The following is a 25,770-nucleotide window of genomic DNA, read 5'->3' as shown; positions in this document are numbered from 1 at the left end:
ATCTTTATATGGAGTGCAAATTTGGCCACAAAGTCATCAATTCCATCATTGAAATCATGAACATACAACGTAAAAAGAAGTCCCAACATTGATCCCTGTTGATCACCAGTAGTTCAAGGCAGCCCCCTTTATTCCTACTCCTTGCATTCTGCCAATCAGCCAATGCTCTGTCCATGCCAGTATCATTCCTGTAATACCATGAGCCATAATACCATCTTTTTAAGCAGTCTCATATACAGCAGCTTGTCAAAGACCTTCTCAAAATCCAAGTACACGCTGTCCACCGATTCTTCCTTGTCTATCCTGTTTGTTATTTCCTCAAAGAATTCTAAGATTTGTTAGGCAAGATTTTCCCTTAAACAAACCATGCTGACTTTTGCCTGTTTTATCATATGCCTTCAAGTACCCCAAAACCACATACTTAACAATCAACTCCAACTTTTTCCCAGCCACTGAGGTCAGACTAACTGGCCTATAGTTTCCTTTCTTCTGCCTCTCTCTCTTCTCGAAGAGTGGAATGTCATTTGCAATTTTCCTGTCTTCTGAACCATTCTGGAATCTAGTGAATCTTGAAAGATCATTACTAATGCTTCTGCAATCTCTTCAGCCACCTCTTTCAGAACTCTGGGGTGTTCACCATCTGGTCCAGGTGACTTATCTACCTTCAGACCTTTCAGTTTCTAGTTATGGTAACTTCACACATTGCATGTTCCCTGGCACTCAAACCTCCAGCATATTGCAAGTGTCTTCTCTTCCACAGTGTAGACTGATGCAAAAAGGAAAGAAGAGTGCAAGAACAGTTAAGTGAGAAACATTCTTTAAGGGCTTCCAAAGGTAAGTAAAAATGCCAAGTATTAACTAAAATGGATGTGGAAATTCTCTGAAGGTCGGGTAGCATCGTTAGAAAGTGAAACAGGGTTAATACTTCAGGTCTGAGACCTTCCCGTGAAAAGAGATAAATGATATAAGATCTAGGACGTTATCTCTTTCACTTTCCTCAGTTGTTGCCTGACTTGCCGAGCGTTTGCAGCATTTTCCTTTATTACAAGGTAAAGACTCGTTTATAAATTCTGTCGGAAGGAAAGTACATTATGTTGATCATGAAATTAAACGGGTGAATTAAATTTGGCTCCAAACATGGCTGTTGCCGATCGTACAATTATTCCCCGGAATTCCCAGCCGCGGCAGAAGTGGAGCGTATTTACTGCTGAAGTCCCGTCGTCAGCTGTTGATGTCACCAGAAAGTCCCCTATCCAGCCTATTGGCGTGGTGCATTGTGGGTTGGAATGGAGGCTGCTCCCCGGACGTGAGAAGTCGAAGCTGGCAGGGAGCTTGTGAAACAGCAGGTGAGCTTGTTCCCTTCTCTGCACCGCAATATGTAACATTTCGTTTTTAAAACGATGACAATAGATTACTTGGAAAGAAATAACATGGATGTAACAATGTAAAGTTAGATCGAGTTGAAACATGCTTTTCCCTGGAAAAAGGAATGATGAAGTGTGTGAATACAATAGCGGCAGCGTTAATGGATAGGGACGGCAGGGTGGGACTAACTGGAAAAACTACGGGGCATGGCGAACCATTCCGATCGAGCAGACGAAAGGGTCACGGATTAAATTTGACCTCTCCGGTTCATTTTGGAAAAGCCAGCCCATTAGGCGACAATCCTTCGTTGAAAAGCGGCAGGAATGCTGCTGGGTTCCCTCCCGACTGCGCCTTCTGGCGGCCTTGTGATAGACGTGTCATTGTCACGAGAGTGTCACATCTGGGTGGTGGCGACCAGAATTCTCTACTTCCGTTTCGCCGACATACTACGAATAGTCGAATTGATTTTTGCATTATTCCCTCACACCCCGTTATCAAAATAGTTCTACGATGTCAGAACACATCGACCAATGGACACCCCGCACCCTGCCTGCTACCAGCACGAAGTGCAGTCCCTTCGGCCCACAATTTCATGCCCACCCTTTAACCTACTCCAAGATAAATGTAACCCTCCCCTCTCACGTAGCCCTAGATTTTTCTTTATTACACGTGTCCATCTAAGAATCTCTTAAGTGTACCTAATGTAGTACGCCCGGAATGTCGTCTCCGCACCCCACTGCCCACGGGAGGACTGCAGTGAGGAGGAGTCTGTGACCCACCTCTTTGCACACTGCCAGTTCACAGAGAGGGTGTGGAGGAGGATGGACGGGCTAGTGTCACGTTTCATCCCGAGCACCTGCGTGACAGAGGACTCTCTGATCTACGGGCTGTTCCCGGGGACGCACACGGAGACCAACATCCGGTGCTGCTGGCAGATCATCAACTCGGTGAAAGACGCTCTTTGGTCGGCCCGAAACTTGGTGATCTACCAGCACATGGAGATGTCCGTGGGAGAATGCTGCCGACCGGCACATTCTCGGCTGCAGGAGTACGTGCTGAGGGACGCACTGAAACTTGGTGCAGCCACCGCAAGGGCCCGGTGGGGAAGGACCACAGTATAGGTTTCTCCACCCGTGGGAGTGGGAGGGGTCGGTGGGCGAGGAGTATACCCCTCAACAATGAGATGCTAAGCTGAACTACTGGAGTGCCACGTGGGTGGCTATAAACACGGATATTTTACTGAGTATAATGGAAACGTATGTAAAGGATGAAAAGGTATTGAATGGTTTATTGTATATATTTATTTTTGAATAAAGTATATTTTGAAATTTTAAAAAAAACCGCCGCTATCCCTGGCAGTGCGTTCCGCACATTCACGGCTCTCAGTATTAAACGAAACCTATCTCTGACATCCCCCTCCCCTTACTTTCCTCCATTAATCTTAAAAATATGCCCTCTTGTATTGGCCATCTCCATCCTGGGAAAAAATCTTTGGTTGTACATTCTATCTCTGCCTCTTGTCATCTCACACACCTCTATCGTCACCTCTCATCCTCCTTTGCCTCAAAGAGAAAAGCCCTTTTCAGCCTCGCTCTGCATCCTGTCACCTGTAACAGCCTTCGACACCATCCACAACCCCACCAACCTCGGTGTCCTCTAACAACCTACCAACCCACCCTTCTACTCCCTCATCTAAGTTATTTATAAAAAACCACAAGGAGCAGGGGTCCCAGAACAGATCGCTGCAGAACACCACTCTTCACTGACCTTCAGGTAGTATATGCTCCATCTATTACTACTCCTTGCTTCTGTGGGCAAGCCAGTTCCGAATTCCCGCAGCTAAGTTTCCTAGGGTCCTATGCCTCCTGACTTTCTGAATGAGTCTACCATGGGGAACCTTGTTGAATGCCTTACTAAAATCCATGCTCACCACATCCACTGCTCTACCTTCTTCAGTTTGCTTTGTCGCTTCCTAGAAAAAGCCAATCAGGCTCATAAGGCATGACCTGTCCTTGACAAAACTGTGCTGACAATCCCTCATTAGTCTATGCTTCTCCAAATGCTCGAAAATCCTGTCTTTAAGAATCCGCTCCAATAGTTTGCCCACCACAGATGTAAGACTCGCTGGTCTACAATTCCCAGCATTATTTCTATCATCTTTCTTGAACAAAGGAACAACATTTGCGACCCTCCACAAAGACCATCACCAACATTGTTGCAGTCTCTTCCCTCACTTCCCATAGTAAACCTGGAGTATATCCCATAATACTCCAGTGTGTTTGATCCTGATGTTCTTATTAAATTTCCGACACTTCTACTGATTTTGATTCTCTTGACAAACAGTTTCACCTCTCTTATCAACCATGGTTCCTTCTGTTGGATCTCTTCAATTTTTGGTCATTAGACCATAAGATGTAGGAGCAGAATTAGGCCATTTGGCCCATTGAGTTCTGCTCCACCATTCAATCATGGCTGATCCTTTTTTTTTCCTCCTCCTCAACCCCAGTTTCCAGCCTTCTCTCCGTAACCTTTGATGCCATGTCCAATCAAGAACCTATCAATCTCTGCCTTAAATACACCCAACGAGCTGGCCTCCACAGCTGCAGATGGCAACAAACTCCACAAATTCACCACCCTTTACTAAAGGAATTTCTCCACATCTCTGTTTTGAAAGGGTGCCCCTCTATCTTGAGGCCCTCTTGTCCTAGATTCTCCCACCATGGGAAAAATCCTTGTCTCTGTCTAGGCCTTTCAACATTTGGAAGATTTCAATGAGATCCCCCTCATCCTTCTGAATTCCAGCAAGTACAGACCCAAAGCCATCAAACATTCTTCATGATAACCCTTTCATTCCCGGAAGCATCCTTGTGAAGCTCCTCTGAACCCTCTCCAATGCCAGCACATCTTTTCTAAAACTGTTCACAATACTCAATGTGAGGCCTCACCAATGCCTTATAAAGCCTCAACATCACATCCTTGCTCTTGTATTCTAGACCACTTGAAATGAATGCTAACATTGCATTTGCCTTCCTCACCACTGATTCAACCTGCAAGTTAACCTTTCGGGTGTTCTGTACAAAGACTCCCAAGACCCTTTGCAGCTCAGATTTTTCGATTTTCACCCTGTTTAGAAAATAGTCTGCACATTTATTTCTACTACCAGAGTGTATGACCTTGCATTAGAGTTCTTCTAAATAAAGAGCTGAGAAATGATGCTGAGGAGGGAATTAATGCTGAGGCATTTAAGACAAAGGAATAAAAGCAAGAAAAGAGAGTGCTTCTGAAAAATTTATCACTTTTATAGGTAAGATAAAGAAAATTCCTTAGTTAGTGATAAATTAGTTAATAGGCTAGATAATTTAAACAATTACATCATGTGTGTAATGTGCTAATAATTGGCCAATGAAAAAATGAGAAAGATGATAAACCATTAGTTTAGCTGCTATACTGCTTTCTGCCAATGAATGTGAAAAATACGAGTTGGTTTAAAAAATACAAATCTTATAAAAAGTATGAATAAATAAACAATAGTTTCCAACATTTCACTGGACCATCCTTTCCCTGCCGACTGGGACAAACATATCCAGAACCTGATGCAAGAATTCCCAAAACAGCTTCCACATTTCCAGTGAGAACATTTGTTCCCAATTTATGGTCCCAAGTTCCTGCCTAATTCACCCTCCCCCAATTAAATACTCTGCTATTCTGTCTGCTGCTAACCCTGTCCAAGGCTATGCTAATGGTCCGAGAGCTGTGGTCACTCTGTCCAGAAGGCTCACCCACCGAGAGGTCGGTCGGCTGAGCAGGCTCATTGCTTGCTTCCCGGCACCACAGGCAATAGCTTTTGGCTTACCTTTGACAATACTTTTCCCCATATCTCTTCTCGATTCTTGAAAAACCAATACGGCATGTACTGTATGGTGCAGAGAAAGACCCTTTGATCTACCACATAAATGTCGACCATTCCATTCATCCTATTTGCTCTAATTAGGTCCGTTTCCTGTTCTGCCTTGCAAATTCAAACATTTGTCTAAATGTTTCTGAAACATAGTGATTATACCTGAGATACAGATATTAACCACTCTGTGCAAAACAAGTTTCCCTCAGATCCCCTGTAAAACTCTTTCCTCTCAACTACACCTATGCTATCTTAATTTTGATACCCATATCATGGGAAAAAGATTCTGAATATCCACTCTATCTGTGCCTTTTTAAAAAAAATGTACATACCTCTCACAAATCAGCCCTCTGTGTCCTTTGCTCCAGGGAAACCCAGCCCAGCCCATCCACCTTGTCCCTGTATCCAAAGACTTCCAGTGAATCTCCTCTGTATTCTCCTTAACCCCACTCCATCATTTAATGGACAGAATACTTCATGTGAAGTCTAATCCGTGTCTTATTGTGTCTATATCCGTGTCTATACCCAATTTCCCTCGGGATCAATAAAGTATGTCTATCTATCGATCTATTGTTGCCATATACTGTAACATCCTGACTTTTTTATTGAAGGAATGACACAATACAGAATATATAATGAATTACATTTTCCTCCATTTTGCTTTCATATCGTACCCCCAAACAAAACTGCCCCCACCCACCCTCCCCGAACATATCATGGCAGCTAATATATTTACAACATAACAATTCACAAATACAAGTACAGACATTTCACAACCATACCCCCACACTACTTCAAGACAATGGCTCACACACATCTGCAACATGTCAGATGATCCAAAATACACTCATATTTACAATTCATCAACCACCCTGTGAGGTAAATTATAAGCGTGTTAAATGGGAGGCAACTTCCCAAGTACAATCAAATGCCCTCAACTAGTAGGTGATTCCTTAAAACTCCCAAAATATGATAAGAAAGGTCCCCATTTCGAATAGAACTTTTTCACAGACCCCCTCAAAGTGAACTTAATCTTTTCTAATTTCAGGAAAAACATTACATCTTCTAACCAAGCAGCAGCTGTTGGGGGAGATCCTGATTTTTATGTTCTGTCACCCAGCCTATGAAAACAAATGTCATATGCCTCTTTCATCACCCTATCCACCAGTGTTGCCACTTTCTGGGAACCATGGACGTGAACCTCAAGGCCTCTCTGTTCATCCACATTACTGTGTGACCTTCCATTCACCGTACATGTACTGGCCCTGCTTGATTGCCCAACCTTGCACTTTGCAAGATTAAATTTCATCGAGCAATGCTCTACTTGACTTTGCACTGAACAATATATCTCTGTAGCTTTGGGCAGCCTTTCTTGCTGTTTCTAACACCGTCAATTTTCATTTCATCTGCAGACCTCCTATTCACATTTCCTACGTTCACGTCTGTAGGAGCCGCCCACATTATCCTGCGCTGTGCCTTTATTTTGGTAACTAGTCACGTGACTGGGGGCATGCTAAAAGCGAAGGGAATAAGTTACGTATTCATGCTTGTTTCTTGGCAGTTTGTAGTTTGGCACTGCGGAGGTCATCTTTGCTGACCACTTAATGCCATTTCATATCGCTTCAAGATTATATGTTTGCTAATTGCTCATAAAGGAATCAAAGTAAGGAATTGGACTCTGCAGTATCATTCATTGAATCTGAGGGTGAGTCACACAAAGGTAACAGCTGCATCTGAGATCGCAGGCTGGTGGCAATTGTTTTGATTTTAGATCAATCTTGCCACAACAACAGCCGTGGATCCCAGGAGGTCATGGGTTTGTGCCTCTGGTGGACTGTGTCGTCGCAGAGGTCACCAGACTGAAGTTGTAAACAACATCAAACTGCGTTAGGAACTCCAGCTCCGGATTTCTTCCTCAGGGTTTACTCCCGAAGCCTTTCCCATGTTTATGGTCGCAAGGCAGCGGAGGTTTAAAACCAGAGTTTTCCTTTTCCTACAACATCTAGGTTGTCAATATATATCATAGACAGCAAGGCTCCCTGTTGTACACCACTGATCACATTTCCCATCAGCAAGGCATCTTCCCGCCACCACCTGCTTTCTAATTTTGAATGGAATTCATTAACTCACTTTGGATCCAATGTACTTAACCTTCTGGTCCAGCTTACCACCCCAGACCATGTCTATACGGATTTTAAAAAGGCAGTTGACAATGTCTATCAATCTGCTTAGCTGTCTCCTCAAAACACTCAATCAGCTCAAGGTGACAGGATTTTCCATTCTGACTGTCGCTGATCTACCCTTGCTCATACAAATGTACATAAATCCTGCTCCTCATAACTTTCTGCTACAAGTTCCTCACCGCTCACTGACCTTGCCTATCCCTGCTGCTCTCCTAATCCCCCAGTGTGTGGCATCTCAACTGTGGTTAACAAAGATTCAGAGATCTCAATCAGAATCCCAGCTACCTCCTTCCTTGCTGCTTATGGCATCTGGTGCTGAAGAGCAAGAAAATAAAAGCTGCATTTCACTGTGTATTTTGATGTACACGTGATAATAAATAATCCAAATCTGAACAGTGCCTTGGTCCCCACGTTAAAACATCGCTTTGCTTCACAAGGTGCTACAGTAACTGTAAAGTACTTGGGCTGGTCCTGAGCTCAAGAAAGCCTAAGCAGCAAAACGAACCACAATGGCCCCTCGGCTATTAGTTATATTCCTTATCCGATCGTGTGTTGTGTTGTGTTGTCTCCTGATAGTGAGGCCTCCAACAACTCCCTCCCCCCAACTGTGGCCCACTGCTGCCCAGACGGCACTGCAGAAGAGAGCAGCAAACGTCACCCAGAGCCCCCATGACCCAGGCCCAGTTCCGGCTTGCTACCAGCATCAGGCAGGAGGTACAGGAGCCGAACGTCCCACAGCACCAGGTTCAGGAACGGTTATTACCCTTCAAGCGTCAGGCACCTGAACCAGCGTGGATAACCTCACCCAGCTCAGCTCTGAACTGACTCCACAACCTACGGACTCACTTTCAGGGGCTCTACAACTCATGTTCTCAGTAATATTTATTCACTTACTCTTAATTTACACAATTTATCTCCTTTTGTGCATTGGTTATTTGCCAGTCTTTGAGGGTAGTTTTTCATCGTTTCTATTGTACTTCTCTGTTCTACTATGAATGCCTGCAAGAAAATGAATCTGAAGTTGAAATAGAAACATAGAAAGCCTACAGCACAATACAGGCCCTTCGGCCCACAATGCTGTGCCGAACATGTCCCTACCTGAGAACTACCTAGGCTTACCCATAGCCCTCTATTTTTCTAAGCTTCATGTAGCCATCCAGGAGTCTCTCAAAAGACCCTAACTTTTCCACCTCCACCACTGCCACCAGCAGCCCATTCCACACACTGACCACTCTCTGCGTAAAAAAACGTATCCCTGACATCTCCTCTGTACCTACTTCCAAGCACCTTAAAACTATGCCCTTTCGTACTAGCCATTTCAGCCTTGGGGAAACGCCTCTGACTATCCACATGATCAATGCCTCTCATCATCTTATACACCTCTATCAGGTCACCTCTCATCCTCCGTCGCTCCAAGGAGAAAAGGCCGAGTTCACTCAACCTATTCTCATAAGTGTGCCTTGCTGATAATTTTACTTTGACTTTCTGTGTGGCTCGCTTGGAGTAGGAGAGCTTTGTGTCATAGTTCAAAGGGCAAACTTTTCTTGTTTTGGCACCTGCTGCAGGCAGAACCAGTGTCAGATGGCAGGAATGGAAGCTGTGCCACAGTGCGATGTACCCGTTGTCATCCTTCAGAACAGGATCAAAGCTGCGACAGATCTGGAGCAGAAGGAAAAGCTGCAGAAAGACCTGGACCATCTCCTCAAGGTAACAGGGCGGGCTTGTTTCCCCCACTGGCTCACACAAGAAACGTCCTCACTTATCAGGAACTGGCAAGGATACAGCAGATGATCGCAGTTAGTGTGGTACAGACAGGTTTACTACAATACAGGTGATCACAGTGAGTGTGGTACACACAGGTTTACTGCAATACAGGTGATCACAGTGAGTGTGGTACAGACAGGTTTACTACAGTACAGGTGATCACAGTGAGTGTGGTACAGACAGGTTTACTACAATACAGGTGATCACAGTGAGTGTGGTACAGACAGATTTACTGCAATACAGGTGATCACAGTGAGTATGATACAGACAGGTTTATTGCAATACAGGTGTTAAACAGTGAGTGTGGTACAGACAGGTTTACTACAGTATAGGTGATCACAGTGAGTGTGGTACAGACAGGTTTACTGCAATACAGGTGATCACAGTGAGTGTGGTACAGACAGGTTTACTGCAATACAGGTGATGACAGTTAGTGTGGTACAGACAGGTTTACTACAGTACAGGTGATCACAGTGAGTGTGGTACAGACAGGTTTACTACAATACAGGTGATCACAGTGAGTGTGGTACAGACAGGTTTACTGCAGTGCAGGTGATCACAGTAAGTGTGGTACAGACAGGTTTACTACAATACAGGTGATCACAGTGATTGTGGTACAGACAGGTTTACTACAGTACAGGTGATCACAGTGAGTGTGGTACAGACAGGTTTACTACAATACAGGTGATCACAGTGAGTGTGGTACAGACAGGTTTACTGCAATACAGGTGATCACAGTGAGTATGATACAGACAGGTTTATTGCAATACAGGTGTTAAACAGTGAGTGTGGTACAGACAGGTTTACTGCAATACAGGTGATGACAGTGTGGTACAGACAGGTTTACTACAATACAGGTGATCACAGTGAGTGTGGTACAGACAGGTTTACTACAGTACAGGTGATCACAGTGAGTGTGGTACAGACAGGTTTACTACAATACAGGTGATCACAGTTAGTGTGGTACAGACAGGTTTACTGCAGTACAGGTGATCACAGTGAGTGTGGTACAGACAGGTTTACTACAATACAGGTGATCACAGTTAGTGTGGTTCAGACAGGTTTACTGCAATACAGGTGATCACATTGAGTGTGGTACAGACAGGTTTACTGCAGTACAGGTGATCACAGTGAGTGTGGTACAGATAGGTTTACTGCAATACAGGTGATCACATTGAGTGTGGTACAGACAGGTTTACTGCAGTACAGGTGATCACAGTGAGTGTGGTACAGACAGGTTTACTGCAATACAGGTGATCACAGTGAGTGTGGTACAGACAGGTTTACTACAGTACAGGTGATCACAGTTAGTGTGGTACAGACAGGTTTACTGCAGTACAGGTGATCACAGTGAGTGTGGTACAGACAGGTTTACTACAGTACAGGTGATCACAGTTAGTGTGGTACAGACAAGTTTACTGCAATACAGGTGATCACAGTGAGTGTGGTACAGACAGGTTTACTGCAGTGCAGGTGATCACAGTGAGTGTGGTACAGACAGGTTTACTGCAGTGCAGGTGATCACAGTGAGTGTGGTACAGACAGGTTTACTGCAATACAGGTGATCACAGTAAGTGTGGTACAGACAGGTTTACTACAATACAGGTGATCACAGTGAGTGTGGTACAGACAGGTTTACTACAATACAGGTGATCACAGTGAGTGTGGTACAGACAGGTTTACTGCAATACAGGTGATCACAGTGAGTATGATACAGACAGGTTTATTGCAATACAGGTGTTAAACAGTGAGTGTGGTACAGACAGGTTTACTACAGTATAGGTGATCACAGTGAGTGTGGTACAGACAGGTTTACTGCAATACAGGTGATCACAGTGAGTGTGGTACAGACAGGTTTACTGCAGTGCAGGTGATCACAGTAAGTGTGGTACAGACAGGTTTACTACAATACAGGTGATCACAGTGAGTGTGGTACAGACAGGTTTACTACAATACAGGTGATCACAGTGAGTGTGGTACAGACAGGTTTACTACAATACAGGTGATCACAGTGAGTGTTGTACAGACAGGTTTACTGCAGTGCAGGTGATCACAGTAAGTGTGGTACAGACAGGTTTACTACAATACAGGTGATCACAGTGAGTGTGGTACAGACAGGTTTACTACAGTACAGGTGATCACAGTGAGTGTGGTACAGACAGGTTTACTACAATACAGGTGATCACAGTGAGTGTGGTACAGACAGGTTTACTGCAATACAGGTGATCACAGTGAGTATGATACAGACAGGTTTATTGCAATACAGGTGTTAAACAGTGAGTGTGGTACAGACAGGTTTACTGCAATACAGGTGATGACAGTGTGGTACAGACAGGTTTACTACAATACAGGTGATCACAGTGAGTGTGGTACAGACAGGTTTACTACAGTACAGGTGATCACAGTGAGTGTGGTACAGACAGGTTTACTACAATACAGGTGATCACAGTTAGTGTGGTACAGACAGGTTTACTGCAGTACAGGTGATCACAGTGAGTGTGGTACAGACAGGTTTACTACAATACAGGTGATCACAGTTAGTGTGGTTCAGACAGGTTTACTGCAATACAGGTGATCACATTGAGTGTGGTACAGACAGGTTTACTGCAGTACAGGTGATCACAGTGAGTGTGGTACAGATAGGTTTACTGCAATACAGGTGATCACATTGAGTGTGGTACAGACAGGTTTACTGCAGTACAGGTGATCACAGTGAGTGTGGTACAGATAGGTTTACTGCAATACAGGTGATCACAGTGAGTGTGGTACAGACAGATTTACTGCAATACAGGTGATCACAGTGAGTGTGGTACAGACAGATTTACTGCAATACAGGTGATCACAGTTAGTGTGGTACAGACAGGTTTACTGCAATACAGGTGTTAAACAGTGAGTGTGGTACAGACAGGTTTACTACAATACAGGTGATCACAGTGAGGGTGGTACAGACAGGTTTACTGCAGTACAGGTGATCACAGTGAGTGTGGTACAGACAGGTTTACTACAGTACAGGTGATCACAGTGAGTGTGGTACAGACAGGTTTACTGCAATACAGGTGATCACAGTGAGTGTGGTACAGACAGGTTTACTACAGTACAGGTGATCACAGTGAGTGTGGTACAGACAGGTTTACTGCAATACAGGTGATCACAGTGAGTGTGGTACAGACAGGTTTACTGCAATACAGGTGATCACAGTGAGTGTGGTACAGACAGGTTTACTACAGTACAGGTGATCACAGTGAGTGTGGTACAGACAGGTTTACTACAGTACAGGTGATCACAGTGAGTGTGGTACAGACAGGTTTACTACAATACAGGTGATCACAGTTAGTGTGGTACAGACAGGTTTACTACAGTACAGGTGATCACAGTGAGTGTGGTACAGACAGGTTTACTACAATACAGGTGATCACAGTTAGTGTGGTACAGACAGGTTTACTACAGTACAGGTGATCACAGTGAGTGTGGTACAGACAGGTTTACTACAATACAGGTGATCACAGTGAGTGTGGTACAGACAGGTTTACTGCAGTGCAGGTGATCACAGTAAGTGTTGTACAGACAGGTTTACTACAATACAGGTGATCACAGTGAGTGTGGTACAGACAGGTTTACTACAGTACAGGTGATCACAGTGAGTGTGGTACAGACAGGTTTACTACAATACAGGTGATCACAGTGAGTGTGGTACAGACAGGTTTACTACAATACAGGTGATCACAGTTAGTGTGGTACAGACAGGTTTACTACAGTACAGGTGATCACAGTGAGTGTGGTACAGACAGGTTTACTACAATACAGGTGATCACAGTGAGTGTGGTACAGACAGGTTTACTGCAGTGCAGGTGATCACAGTAAGTGTGGTACAGACAGGTTTACTACAATACAGGTGATCACAGTGAGTGTGGTACAGACAGGTTTACTACAGTACAGGTGATCACAGTGAGTGTGGTACAGACAGGTTTACTACAATACAGGTGATCACAGTGAGTGTGGTACAGACAGGTTTACTGCAATACAGGTGATCACAGTGAGTATGATACAGACAGGTTTATTGCAATACAGGTGTTAAACAGTGAGTGTGGTACAGACAGGTTTACTGCAATACAGGTGATGACAGTGTGGTACAGACAGGTTTACTACAATACAGGTGATCACAGTGAGTGTGGTACAGACAGGTTTACTACAGTACAGGTGATCACAGTGAGTGTGGTACAGACAGGTTTACTACAATACAGGTGATCACAGTTAGTGTGGTTCAGACAGGTTTACTGCAATACAGGTGATCACATTGAGTGTGGTACAGACAGGTTTACTGCAGTACAGGTGATCACAGTGAGTGTGGTACAGATAGGTTTACTGCAATACAGGTGATCACAGTGAGTGTGGTACAGACAGATTTACTGCAATACAGGTGATCACAGTGAGTGTGGTACAGACAGATTTACTGCAATACAGGTGATCACAGTTAGTGTGGTACAGACAGGTTTACTGCAATACAGGTGTTAAACAGTGAGTGTGGTACAGACAGGTTTACTACAATACAGGTGATCACAGTGAGTGTGGTACAGACAGGTTTACTACAATACAGGTGATCACAGTGAGGGTGGTACAGACAGGTTTACTGCAGTACAGGTGATCACAGTGAGTGTGGTACAGACAGGTTTACTACAGTACAGGTGATCACAGTGAGTGTGGTACAGACAGGTTTACTGCAATACAGGTGATCACAGTGAGTGTGGTACAGACAGGTTTACTACAGTACAGGTGATCACAGTGAGTGTGGTACAGACAGGTTTACTGCAATACAGGTGATCACAGTGAGTGTGGTACAGACAGGTTTACTGCAATACAGGTGATCACAGTGAGTGTGGTACAGACAGGTTTACTGCAGTACAGGTGTTAAACAGTGAGTGTGGTACAGACAGGTTTACTGCAATACAGGTGATCACAGTGAGTGTGGTACAGACAGGTTTACTACAGTACATGTGATCACAGTGAGTGTGGTACAGACAGGTTTACTACAGTACAGGTGATCACAGTGAGTGTGGTACAGACAGGTTTACTACAGTACAGGTGATCACAGTGAGTGTGGTACAGACAGGTTTACTACAGTACAGGTGATCACAGTGAGTGTGGTACAGACAGGTTTACTACAATACAGGTGATCACAGTTAGTGTGGTACAGACAGGTTTACTGCAGTACAGGTGATCACAGTGAGTGTGGTACAGACAGGTTTACTACAATACAGGTGATCACAGTTAGTGTGGTACAGACAGGTTTACTACAGTACAGGTGATCACAGTGAGTGTGGTACAGACAGGTTTACTGCAATACAGGTGTTAAACAGTGAGTGTGGTACAGACAGGTTTACTACAGTATAGATGATCACAGTGAGTGTGGTACAGACAGGTTTACTGCAGTACAGGTGATCACAGTGAGTGTGGTACAGACAGGTTTACTACAATACAGGTGATCACAGTTAGTGTGGTACAGACAGGTTTACTGCAGTGCAGGGTGACTCTGCTGTCAAATGGGGCACCTGCTCCCAGGACGACTTCATGGTTTTTGGGAAAACCAGTTTCAAGTTGCTGGGTTTCGGAATCTCACTGGGATCGATCCTGAGCTCAGCACGTTAATGCGATCATAAAGTGGTTCTACTTCATGAGGTGCTTGAGGAGATTTGCTCTGTTGCCAAAGACTGTAGCAAGTGTCTGTAATATACCATGGACAGCAATCGTACTCCTTGCATCCCTGCCTGATCGGGAGGCTCCAGTGCACAAGATCAAAAGATGCAGAATGCTGTCGTCTCAGCCAGCATAAGCCTTACCACTATTGAGGATAAATTCAAAGGCAGCGAGGATCCTCATCATCCAAGTGGATCACATACCCTCTTCTCATTGCTACCATCAGGGAGGAGATACAGGGACCTGAAGACACACACTCAATGCTTTAGGGACCGTGTGTTTCCTTCTCCCAACAGATTTTAGAAAACTACCTCACTGTTCCTATTTTGCGCTTTATAATAGTTTTTTGCCCTGCAATATACTGCTGCCACAAAACAATATTGTATGGCATACGTCAGTGATACTGAACCTGGTTCTGAGTGGGAGAATAATCATTCCTTCCCAGGCGTTCGGGGAGTGACTAACAGATGTGTGGTGTTGCAGGTGAGAGAGCAGATCGTACAGGCTGTGCGGCAGATTGTGATTCTGGCCACCGACTCCTCCGAACAGGCTGACCGTGTGCTCACCGCCAAGTTACACCTGACGGAGCGGGAGAACTACCGCGCTGCGGTGGAGTATTTCCAAACGCACTGCTTCGACTGGCACAAGCCAGAGGTTTGTCATCAGTATACTTGTACAGAGCAGGGAAAGATCCCAGGGCCTGTCGGGCTGTAACCATCAATGCAGGGCCCAGAGCAGCAGGTCAGAGGTTGGGTCATAGAATTGGTGGGGAGAGTGGCAGAGGTGTCCAGGAGTGAACAGAATTCAAAGTAAATGTAATATTTAAGTATGTATAATTCACCATTTACTATCTTGAGATTCACTTTCTTAAGACCATAAGACCAATAGACATGGGAACAGAATTAGGCCACTTGGCCCATTCAGTCTGCTCCGCCATTCCATCGTGGCTGATTTAGAACATAGAATAGTACAGCACAGTACAGGCCCTTCGGCCCACAGTGTTGTGCTGACCCTCAAACCCTGCCTCCCATATAAGCCCCCACCTTAGATTCCTCCATATACCTGTCTAGTAGTCTCTTAAACTTCACTAGTGTATCTGCCTCCACCACTGACTCAGGCAGTGCATTCCACGCACCAACCACTCTCTGAGTAAAAAACCTTCCTCTAATATCCCCCTTGAACTTCCCACCCCTTATCTTAAAGCCATGTCCTCTTGTATTGAGCAGTGGCGCCCTGGGGAAGAGGCGCTGGCTATCCACTCTATCTATTCCTCTTAATATCTTGTACACCTCTATCATGTCTCCTCTCATCCTCCTTCTCTCCAAAGAGTAAAGCCCTAGCTCCCTCTCTATCCCTCTCAACCCCATTCTTCTGCCTTCTCCCTATAATCTTTGATGCCCTTCCTAATCAAGAATCTATCAACCTCCACTTTAAATATACTCAATGACGGCCTTCACAGCTGCCTGTGCCAATGAATTCCACAGTTTCAACGGTACATTTAATGTCAGAGAAATGTACATAATATACATCCTGAAATGCTTTTTCTTTGCAACTGTCCAGAGGAGTGTCCCAAAGAATGAATGACAGTTAAATGTTAGAACCCCCAAAGTCCCCCCCCCAGCTCCCCTCCGTCCCATGTATGAGCGGCAGCAAGCAACAATCCCCCCTCCCCTCACCAGCAAAAAAAAACATTGGCACTCGCCACTGAGCACTCAAGTGTGAGCAAAGCAACAGCAAAGACACAGACTTGCAGTTACCCCAAAGACTACTCGTTCACCCAGTATTCAACATTCCACAGGCTCTCTCTCTCATTAATAAGGGAGGAAGGGGTGTCTCCATTTCCCCAGCGAGTGGGGAGGCATAACAAACAACTCGCTGGTTTACGATGTTAAAAGTCTGTTGTGTGGCTTTTTCCAAGCTCTGTGCCCAAAGATCTCGGGTCTCTGGGCACACAGCCTTAGATCTTCTGACTCCCACGATACACCGATCTCCTGCCCAGACACCGACCTCCGATCTCTCCACCCCATCTCCAGAGCCACGAAACCTCGGCCCTCCAAAGGCAAGCTGAGCTCTTAGGCTGAGCCCTTGCCGAATAACGGCCAGTCGTGAAACCCTGAGAGTGGGTCCCATTCCCGCAAAGAACTGTAGTCAGTGTGTAACTGCAGGTCAGGGTCTTCGCCGCCCTGTGGCGAAAGAAATTCCTCCTCATCTCTGTGTAAAAGATGTCATTCCATTCTGAGTCTGGCTGTCTGGTCCTAGACTCCCCGCTATAGGACCACTCTATGTCCACTCTATCTTGGGCTTTCAATATTTAATAGGTTTCATGGCATCCACCCTAATTCTTCTAAACTCCAGTGAGTACAGACCCAGGGCCATCAAGCGCTTCTCGTATGTTAACCCTTTCATTTCTCATGAACCTCCTCCGGACCATCTCCAATGCCTGCACATCCTTCCTTAGATAAGGTGGCATTCTTCGATATCTGTTCACAATACTTCAAGGGTGGTTTGACCAATGCCTTAGAAAGCGTCAGCATCACATTGTGATGAGATCACCACAACCACCTTGAGATTCATTTTCCTGCAGATGTTTACAGCAAAATATACAGTAGAATTTATGAAAAACTGTACATAAAGACTGACAAACCTCAAATGTGTAAAAGAAAACAAATTGTTCAAATAAAGGTAATACTGCGAATTTGAGTTGTAGAGTCCTTGAAAGTGTGCAGGTTGTGGAATTGGATTAGAGCTGAGGTGAGTGATGTTGTCTACACAGGGTGCAGTGGATATCGAGGATGTACATTGTTACATGTGTGATATTAGAGACAGCAGTACAATGGGAAAGCAACTTCAGCATTCAAAAAGCTGGAGGAACTCAGCAAGTCAGGCGGCATCTGTGGAAAAGAGTAAACAGTCGAGGTTTTGGGTCAAGACCCTTCATCAGGACTAGGAAAAGGCTGAGAAGTCAGAGTAAGGAGGTGGGGGGAGGGGAGGAAGAAGTACAAGGTGGTGGGTGATAGGTGAAACGGGGTGAGAGGTGAAGCTGGGAAGTTGATTGGTGAAAGAGATAAAGGGCTGGAGGACGGGGAGTCTGACAGGAGAGGGTAGAAGAGCACGGAAGGGGAGGAGCGCCAGAGGGAGGTGATGGGCAGTTTCCAGCATCTGCTGATTTTCTTGTGTTCGAACTTCTGCATTCAGAAGTCGTGGTGTAGAGAGCATCAACACTTAGTCTGAAAGATGAAAGGTTAAACTGAACGTTGTGATGGAAGACAAACTGAGTCAACAGCAATCAAAATAAACAAAATCAGAAAATGTACAGTGAGCGCAGAGCTTTGGGGAAGAGAAGGACTGGTATCTCGGTACCGCCTGTTAATGTTCCAGCTTTATTGTATGAGGAATTGGCGAGTCGGAGTGATAGGGACAACAGTTCCAGATGGAAGTCGGGAGTTTTGGAGCTTGTTGTTGCTGGAAGTGGTGTAGAAGGGAGAATCCCTCTGCATAACTGTGCACTGTGAATAATTGCTCTTATGTGCTTTTGTTACAGTATGAATATGCTCTCCACCAACTGGGGCCTTTCGCCAATTTATGCACGGAGCAGGTCCCACTGACACGGTACAGTAATACCCAACTCTTCCTCCCTACCTAAGCAATCACAGCAAACACCACCGGAGGTTTAACTGTAATCGCAGCAGGTTGTTCATCCCTTTAACCAGGACCCCTGACTGAAGAATAGCCAAGTAGGAAGAGTTAGTTACAATCAAATATTTGATGAAAGGCTCTGTTTGATATTCAGGAAAAATGTAATGTAAAAACGAGAAAACCTGCAGTCAGGGAACCAATCTGAAAAATGAGGAATCTCAGTAGGAAAACCCAAAATGTACCTGGCACTTGAAATAAGTTGAATGGAGTAGAAGATAAAAGAATGTTTGCATGTGTGTGAACAAATTCATTAAAACAGCACTCTTAATCAGCAGAACAATTAAATATTAATGCAGGAAGGCATTTTTTCTAGGGGCGTAGGAGAAGTGAATTATGTTGAACATGTAGGACACCCAAACACTGGAATCAAGGATAAACTCTATTCGCCATATACATTTACACATATTAGGAATTTGTTGTGATGTTTGCATGACTTGTAACAAAAGCAACGTTCAACTATTAGTATAAAGAGTAGTGATCAGCTGACTTGGCTGTCCCTCTCCTACCTGTATACAGACAGAGGCCAAAGAGCAAGGATCTAGAGATGAGGGCAACAAAGAGGTGGTCATGGGAGGCAGAGGAGTGGCTTCGGGATTGCTTCGAGTCGGCTTCGAGTTGGGCCACGTTCAAGGAATCACAGTGGATCTGAATGATTGTCATGGACTTTATTAAACCGGTTGTAGACAAACGTGTCCCCACAGAGTCGTTCAGAGTCTTTCCCCAACCAGAAGTCCTGAGATTCGCAATCTCCTGATAGCCAGATCAGAGACTTTCAAGTCCGGTGACCAAGAATGGTACAAGAGATCCAGGTACGATCTCAGTTGCAAAGTGGCAATTCCGGACTAAACTTGAATCAAAGAAGGATGCTTGACAGTTGTGGCAAGACTTGAATGCTTATCAGCTCTTAGAATGTGAAATCAAGTGACTTAGGAGACAAGGCTTCGCTTCCACATGAGCTCAGTGACTTCTATCCTCACTTTGACCATCAAAATCTGGAGGAACTATCACAAACTCCCACAGCCCCCGATGATCTTGTGATTTAAGCCTCTGAGGCCGACATGCCTTTAGGAGGGTGAACCCACAAAAGCATCTGGCCCAGACAGAGTACCTGGCCAAATACTAAAGACCTGTGCTGGACTGTTCACTGAGATCTTTAACCTCTCACCCTGGTAGTCTGAGGGGCCCTCCTACTTCAAGCAGATTCCATTTATACCAGTGTCCAAGAAGACCGTGGTGTCCTGCCTCAATGACTGTCATCCAGTAGCGCTTACTTCCACTGTGATGAAGTGTTTTGAGAGGTTGGTGACGAAACACATCAACTCCTGTCTGGGCAGCGACTTGAATGCATTCCAGTTCACCTGCCAAAGCAACAGGTCCACAGCAGATACCATCTCATTGGCTCCTCACCCAACCCTGGAACATCTGGACAGCAAAGATGCATACATCTAGATGCTCTTTGTCGAGCAGCTCAGCACTCAATACAATCATCCCCTCAAAGCTAATCAATAAGCTTTAAGACCTTGGCCTCAAAACCACCTTGTACAATTGGATCCTCGATTTCCTCACTCAAAGACCCCAGACAGTTCAGATTGGCAACAACATCTCCTCCACAATCTCCATCTGCACAGGTACACCACTAGGCTGTGTGCTTAGCCCCTGCTCCACTCCCTTTACACTTAATTCTGTGTGGCTAATCACAGCTCCCATGCCAGATTCAAGTTTGCTGTCATAGGCTGAATCAAAGATGGTGATGAATCAGCAAACAGGAAGGAGACTGGAAGTCTGGCTGAGTGCTGCCACAACAACCTCTTGTGCAACATCAGCAAGACTAAGGAGCTGATTATTGACTTCAGGAGGAAGAAACCAGAGTCCGTGAGCTAGTCCTCATCAGAGGATCAGAAGTGGAGAGGGTCAGCAATTTTAAATTTCTTGATGCTATTATTTCAGAGGAATGTCCTGGGCACAGCAGACTTCTATAGAGGTGTGGTGGAGAGTATATTGACTGGCTGCATCATCGCCTGGTATGGAAACACTAATGCCCTTGAATGGAAAATCCTACAAAAAGTAGTGGATACAGCCCATTCCTTCACAGCTAAAGCCCTCTCCACCACTGAGCACATCTACACAAAATGTTGTCACGGGAAAGCAGCATCCATCATCAGGGACCCCCACCACCCGGGTCATACTCTGTTCTCATTGATACAGGAGCCCCAGGACTCAAGCACCAGGTTGAGGTACAGGTATCAGGCTCTGGAGCTGAAGGATAACTTCACTTGCCCCATTGTTGAAATGTTCCCACAAACTATGGACTTACTGTCAATGGCTGTTCATCTCATGCTGTTCATATTTATAGTTTATTATTATTTTTTATTTCTATTTGCACAGTTTGTTGTCTTTTGCACGCTGAATGCTCAAGTTGGTGCGATCTTTCATTGATTCTATTATGGCTATTAATCTTTTATGGATTTATTGAGTATGCCCACAGGGAAATGAACCTCAGAGCTGTATATGGTGACAGTCATGTATTTTAATAATAAATTTACGTTGAACTTTGAATTATGTAAAAATATATTTAGAGGTTAACATGTGGATATGGAATAAAATGCACATACATACTAGCATGTACTTATGCTGGTAATGCAGAATGTGCAGTTCTGGGGAAAGTGTATAGGATTGCTACTTGAACCATGATTCGGGACAGATCGGAGTATTTTCCTTTGGAATAGGGAAGACTTGAAAGAACATTGGCATTGACATCTTGAATCAAAATGTTTTTCTTTAACTTTTGTCTTGGAAGGAAATTGTCTAATTTATAGTTAATCTCTGTCTCTAAATTTTCTTGAGTGGTGTATATTGTATTTCTTTTATCCAATCTTTTTACTGTACAATCCTTCTGTCCGTGGCCTGCATTGAAATAACTCGTTTTATGTTTAAACAGGATTAAGGAAGCAATTGACCAAGTGAGTGAGAAGCTGAAGAAATGAGGGATTGAAAGTCCTTGGCCTTGGTACAGGAGAGAGAGAAGGACCTTTGGCTTGCTGAGAAATAACTGCCCAATTTCCTTCTGACATTAACCATGCTTTGTTTTATTCTTCCCTCATCCTCATTTGCTCTCTGCACCAGATTCTACCACTCGAAATTTATAATGTCTAATTGACCTACCAACCCACACGTCTTTGGAATGAGAGAGGAGATGAAAATACCCAAAGGAAACTTGCACAGTCACAGGGAAAATGTGCAGACTCCACAAAGACAGCAGCTGAGAACAGGATGCTTCTGGTTCAAGTTCGAGTTTAATTATCATTCAGCCATACATGAATACCCATGAATACAGCCAAGTGAAACAGCGTACTCCAGGGCCACAGTGTAAACCCCTGTACCAGACAATCTCAGCACAAGGCACATATAGAATGTATAAGATAGCAGTAAACATACAGTCACAAACAAAAAAAAGCTCCAAGTTCCTGAGTCCTTGAATGTTGCAGCAGTCTGCAGTCAAATGCAATACAACTTGTCTTCTGCCAAGCAAACACTGGAGGGCAGCACTGATACAACACTTTTGGATGGCTGCCTACCAGTAACACCACTGTCCGAGGCCGAGTCCTCGTGCTATGAATGAGACCATCCAGCTCTCCCACCGTCCGCACAGCGCGTACAAGGCAGCAGTAAACCACAGTCACTCAAAAAAGGACACAGACCAAGTCCCTGAGTTCAGGAACACTGCAGCAGTCTGCAGGCGAACACAACACAGCCTGTCCTCCACCGAGCAAACACTGAGGGCAACTGTAATGCCTCTGGCACTGACTCTGACGTCCCACTAGCATGTTACTGGTACACAAAATCTTTTGGTCCACCTCTTGTTTAAGGTCATGTATGCAAACATTCCTGATAGTGTCTATATTTCAGAAGTTAATTGGCTGGGAAGGTCTCTGCGTTAATACCCAAGATATGATTGGTGTTAAATAAATGTAAACTTCATATTTCTTATTGCTTTAATTTTAGATAAATGGGATGATTAAGTCATTTGATTAAGGTTTTTATTTGTTCGCTGTGTTAGATTCTGATGACATTATCATTTCAAAAGTTAAAATGTTCCAATACTGAGCACTACTACTTACTATAGAAGAGACAGTAAAGAAGTAAGATTGGGGCCTGTTTATCCATGAGTAGGGTCACTTGTTGCATACTTGCTTCTAAGTCAGATGGTTGACGGTTCAAGTCTTACGTATATATTATATGGTTACATACGTTATATACAAGTATAAAGTTAAACGACAGTAAACATGGGGTACTGGTGAGACTGGTGTTGGGTACATGTTTAGCCCTAAGGAGTGGTATGGTTCAGAGAAGATTAATCTATATCCAGGCCCTTCGGACCACTAGACTAACATCTGGAGTGGGTGGGTTGCCCTCGATAAATGGTTGACCAGGCTAGGAGTTTAGAAGAGCAAAGGGAACTTGATTAGAATATATAGGATCCCAAAGGGCCTGGATGAGATGCAGGTGGAGGATATTTCCGTAAAAGAATCTAAAACAAGGGATCATTGTTTAAACATAAGGGATCACCTATCCAAATGGATGAGGAGAAATATTTTTCTCTCAGGTGTGTCTTGGATCTCTTTCCCAAAGGACAGTAAAGGCAGACAATTTGTAAATGTTTTTTTTTTAAGACAAATATACATAGATCCTTGCCAGCCAGTGGTGTAGTGGTATCCGCTCTGGACTTCGAGGAGAGTGGTCCTGGGTTCAAATCCAGCCGGCTCCTGGCCCACTTTCCATCCGTGTGGGGTTGAGCATTGATCCAGCAACTTGGCCTCATAAAAAAATGGATAAACGCTAAAGAAACAGCAAGCTTTCCACCCAGTGCACCACAAGGCATAAAGAGGAACCATAACGTAAATCCTTACAAAGCAAAGGGTGAGCTGTTGCTTAAAATAAGATCATGACTAATCTGACTAATTTTATGTGGAGGTGATTTTACAGGGAGATATCCATGATCTTATTTAAGGTGGACAGTTTGACTGGCTAACTCCTGCTCATAATTTGCTCATAATTGGGATGGATTCCCTCAATGGAGAACACTTGTGCGTGGCTTTGTTTAACGTGGAGCGGCTGATGTACAGGAAGCCACCACACACTTGACAGACTCTCTACCACGACAAAGTGACAATCCTTGGAGAAGATGCACCATCATGGAATGGAAACTGTATTGCAGGTGCAAATAGTTAGATCGCTGTGGTACCTCCCAAACGTGACATCTCTACCGTCATGGCCAAGGGCAGCAGGTGCTGAGGAGCAAAACTACTTGCAGGTTCCCCTGAAAGCCACCTCCATCCTGACTGGCAAAGACATCGCCACTCTGGGGCTCTTTGCCCAGCGCCGTTGTGGGAGTACACTCACCAGAAGAGCTGCAATGGTCAAGAAGGCAGCTCATAGCCACCTTCCCTAGGCCATATGGAAATGGGAAGTGAATGCTGGCTCTGCCAGCTGTACCCACAGCCGGGAAAGAAATGAATAACTAAGAGCCAATGAGGATCGAGCACACCTAATACATTACAGATGACCATTTGCCTCACCCTGTGAACCTTGCCAGTGGAAATAACAGAAAGGTGCATCTCAGAACAAAGTTTAGGATAAACCCCTGGTCTCATCCACAGCTCTCGTAGGTAGTCAGTAGTGAAGAAGGCGAATGCAATGTTGGCATTCATTTCTAGAGGAATAGAGTATAGGAGCAGGGATGTGATGTTGAGGCTCTATAAGGTGCTGGTGAGACCTCACTTGGAGTACTGTGGGCAGTTTTGGTCTCCTTATTTAAAAACAGATGTGCTGACGTTGGAGAGGGTTCAGAGAAGATTCACTAGAATGATTCTGGGAGTGAGAGGGTTAACATATAGGGTTTGTCCGCTCTTGGACTGTATTCCTTGGAGTTTAGAAGAATGAGGGGAGACCTCATAGAAACATTTTGAATGTTGAAAGGCATGGACAGAGTGGATGTGGCAAAGTTGTTTCCCATGATGGGGGAGTCTAGTACGAGAGGGCATGACTTAAGGATTGAAGGCCGCCCATTCAGAACAGAAATGAGAAGAAATTTTTTTAGTCAGAGGGTGGTGAATCTGTGGAATTTGTTGCCATGGGCAGCAGTGGAGGCCAAGTCATTGGGTGTATTTAAGGCAGAGATTGATAGGTATCTGAGTAGCCGGGGCATCAAAGGTTATGGTGAGAAGGTGGGGGAGTGGGACTAAATGGGAGAATGGATCAGCTCATGATAAAATGGCGGAGCAGACTCGATGGGCCGAATGGCCGACTTCTGCTCCTTTGTCTTATGGTCTTATAAGCAAATGTCAGTGTAAATAGTTTATCTGTTGATGCAAATTCAATTGGTGAGAGTTTTTAAATGTAATTAAATTATTTAAATTTGTTTGCTTTGATAAACCTTTTTCTTTTTCAATGAATCTCAAGGTAGTACTTTGAAGATAATTGTCTTTGACTTTGATCTTTAGTCATACTTGGGTTAGTTCTATGTTCAAACAGATAAAGAGAGGCTGGAAGTGAAATGGGGATCAGGTTGCAGACATTTGTTTCAGAAGCTGTCCAGGGATGCCAAGGAGACAGAGTTTTGGAGGGTTCAGGTAAACAGGAGCAGTGACTTCAGCCTCAGTGTTTTTCCCAAAACATAACCTCTTGGCAGGTTTGTTTTAAGAAGGCATCGTTGGCAATGTTCCTGGGCTTGTGAGATTAAACCTTGCACATTCCATCATGCTGCCTTCGAATTACCTCATGTGTAACTGAAGTCTGACCCTTGTACAATGTCAGTGGCAGTAATAAGATCTGGTGCTATTCACCTTCTGTAACCAAAGCTCAGCTCAGTCCCTGGATGATTGATATCAAAGCTGGGAGCATAACTGAAAAGAAAGGAATCCAATTACTCCAAGGCAGATGACAAATTCAAGGAATGAACTGTCAGTTGTTTGAGAAAATGATACAGCAGTAAAATGATGTTAAATTAATGTTTTATTTGTTAACTGTCACCTCTACCATATACATTCAGTGGCCACTTTATTAGGTACAGCTGTACGTGTGCTCAGTGATGCAATTAATAAGTTGGCCAATCGTGGCTGCAACTCGATGCATAAAAGCATGCAGACATGGTCAAGAGGTTCAATTGTTGTTCAG

General features: G+C 44.4%; 1 protein-coding gene across 1 annotated transcript; it reads left to right on the top strand.

Moving 5' to 3' along the window:
- Positions 1-1,275: 1,275 nt before the first annotated feature.
- Positions 1,276-22,620, top strand: LOC140186734 (legumain-like). Its single transcript, XM_072241247.1, has 5 exons — positions 1,276-1,346; positions 9,012-9,153; positions 15,385-15,555; positions 18,443-18,510; positions 21,536-22,620. Exons 2-5 carry the CDS (start codon positions 9,028-9,030, stop codon positions 21,579-21,581), a joined length of 411 nt encoding a protein of 136 aa, XP_072097348.1. The 5' UTR covers positions 1,276-1,346; positions 9,012-9,027; the 3' UTR covers positions 21,582-22,620.
- The last annotated feature ends 3,150 nt before the right edge of the window (positions 22,621-25,770 follow it).

Source organism: Mobula birostris, chromosome 23 (assembly GCF_030028105.1).
Source record: "Mobula birostris isolate sMobBir1 chromosome 23, sMobBir1.hap1, whole genome shotgun sequence".
In the NCBI taxonomy this organism is placed as follows: Eukaryota; Metazoa; Chordata; class Chondrichthyes; order Myliobatiformes; family Myliobatidae; genus Mobula; species Mobula birostris.
Note: the sequence above shows the minus strand (reverse complement) of the source record. Positions and strands in the feature narration are given on the sequence as shown.

Excerpts from the sequence above, each read along its gene's own strand:
- LOC140186734 (XM_072241247.1), top strand. The coding sequence starts at position 9,028 with ATGGCAGGAATGGAAGCTGTGCCACAGTGCGATGTACCCGTTGTCATC. Across the intron at positions 9,154-15,384 it reads ACCTGGACCATCTCCTCAAG|GTGAGAGAGCAGATCGTACA; the intron begins GTAACAGGGCGG and ends GTGGTGTTGCAG. Across the intron at positions 18,511-21,535 it reads GAGCAGGTCCCACTGACACG|GATTAAGGAAGCAATTGACC; the intron begins GTACAGTAATAC and ends ATGTTTAAACAG.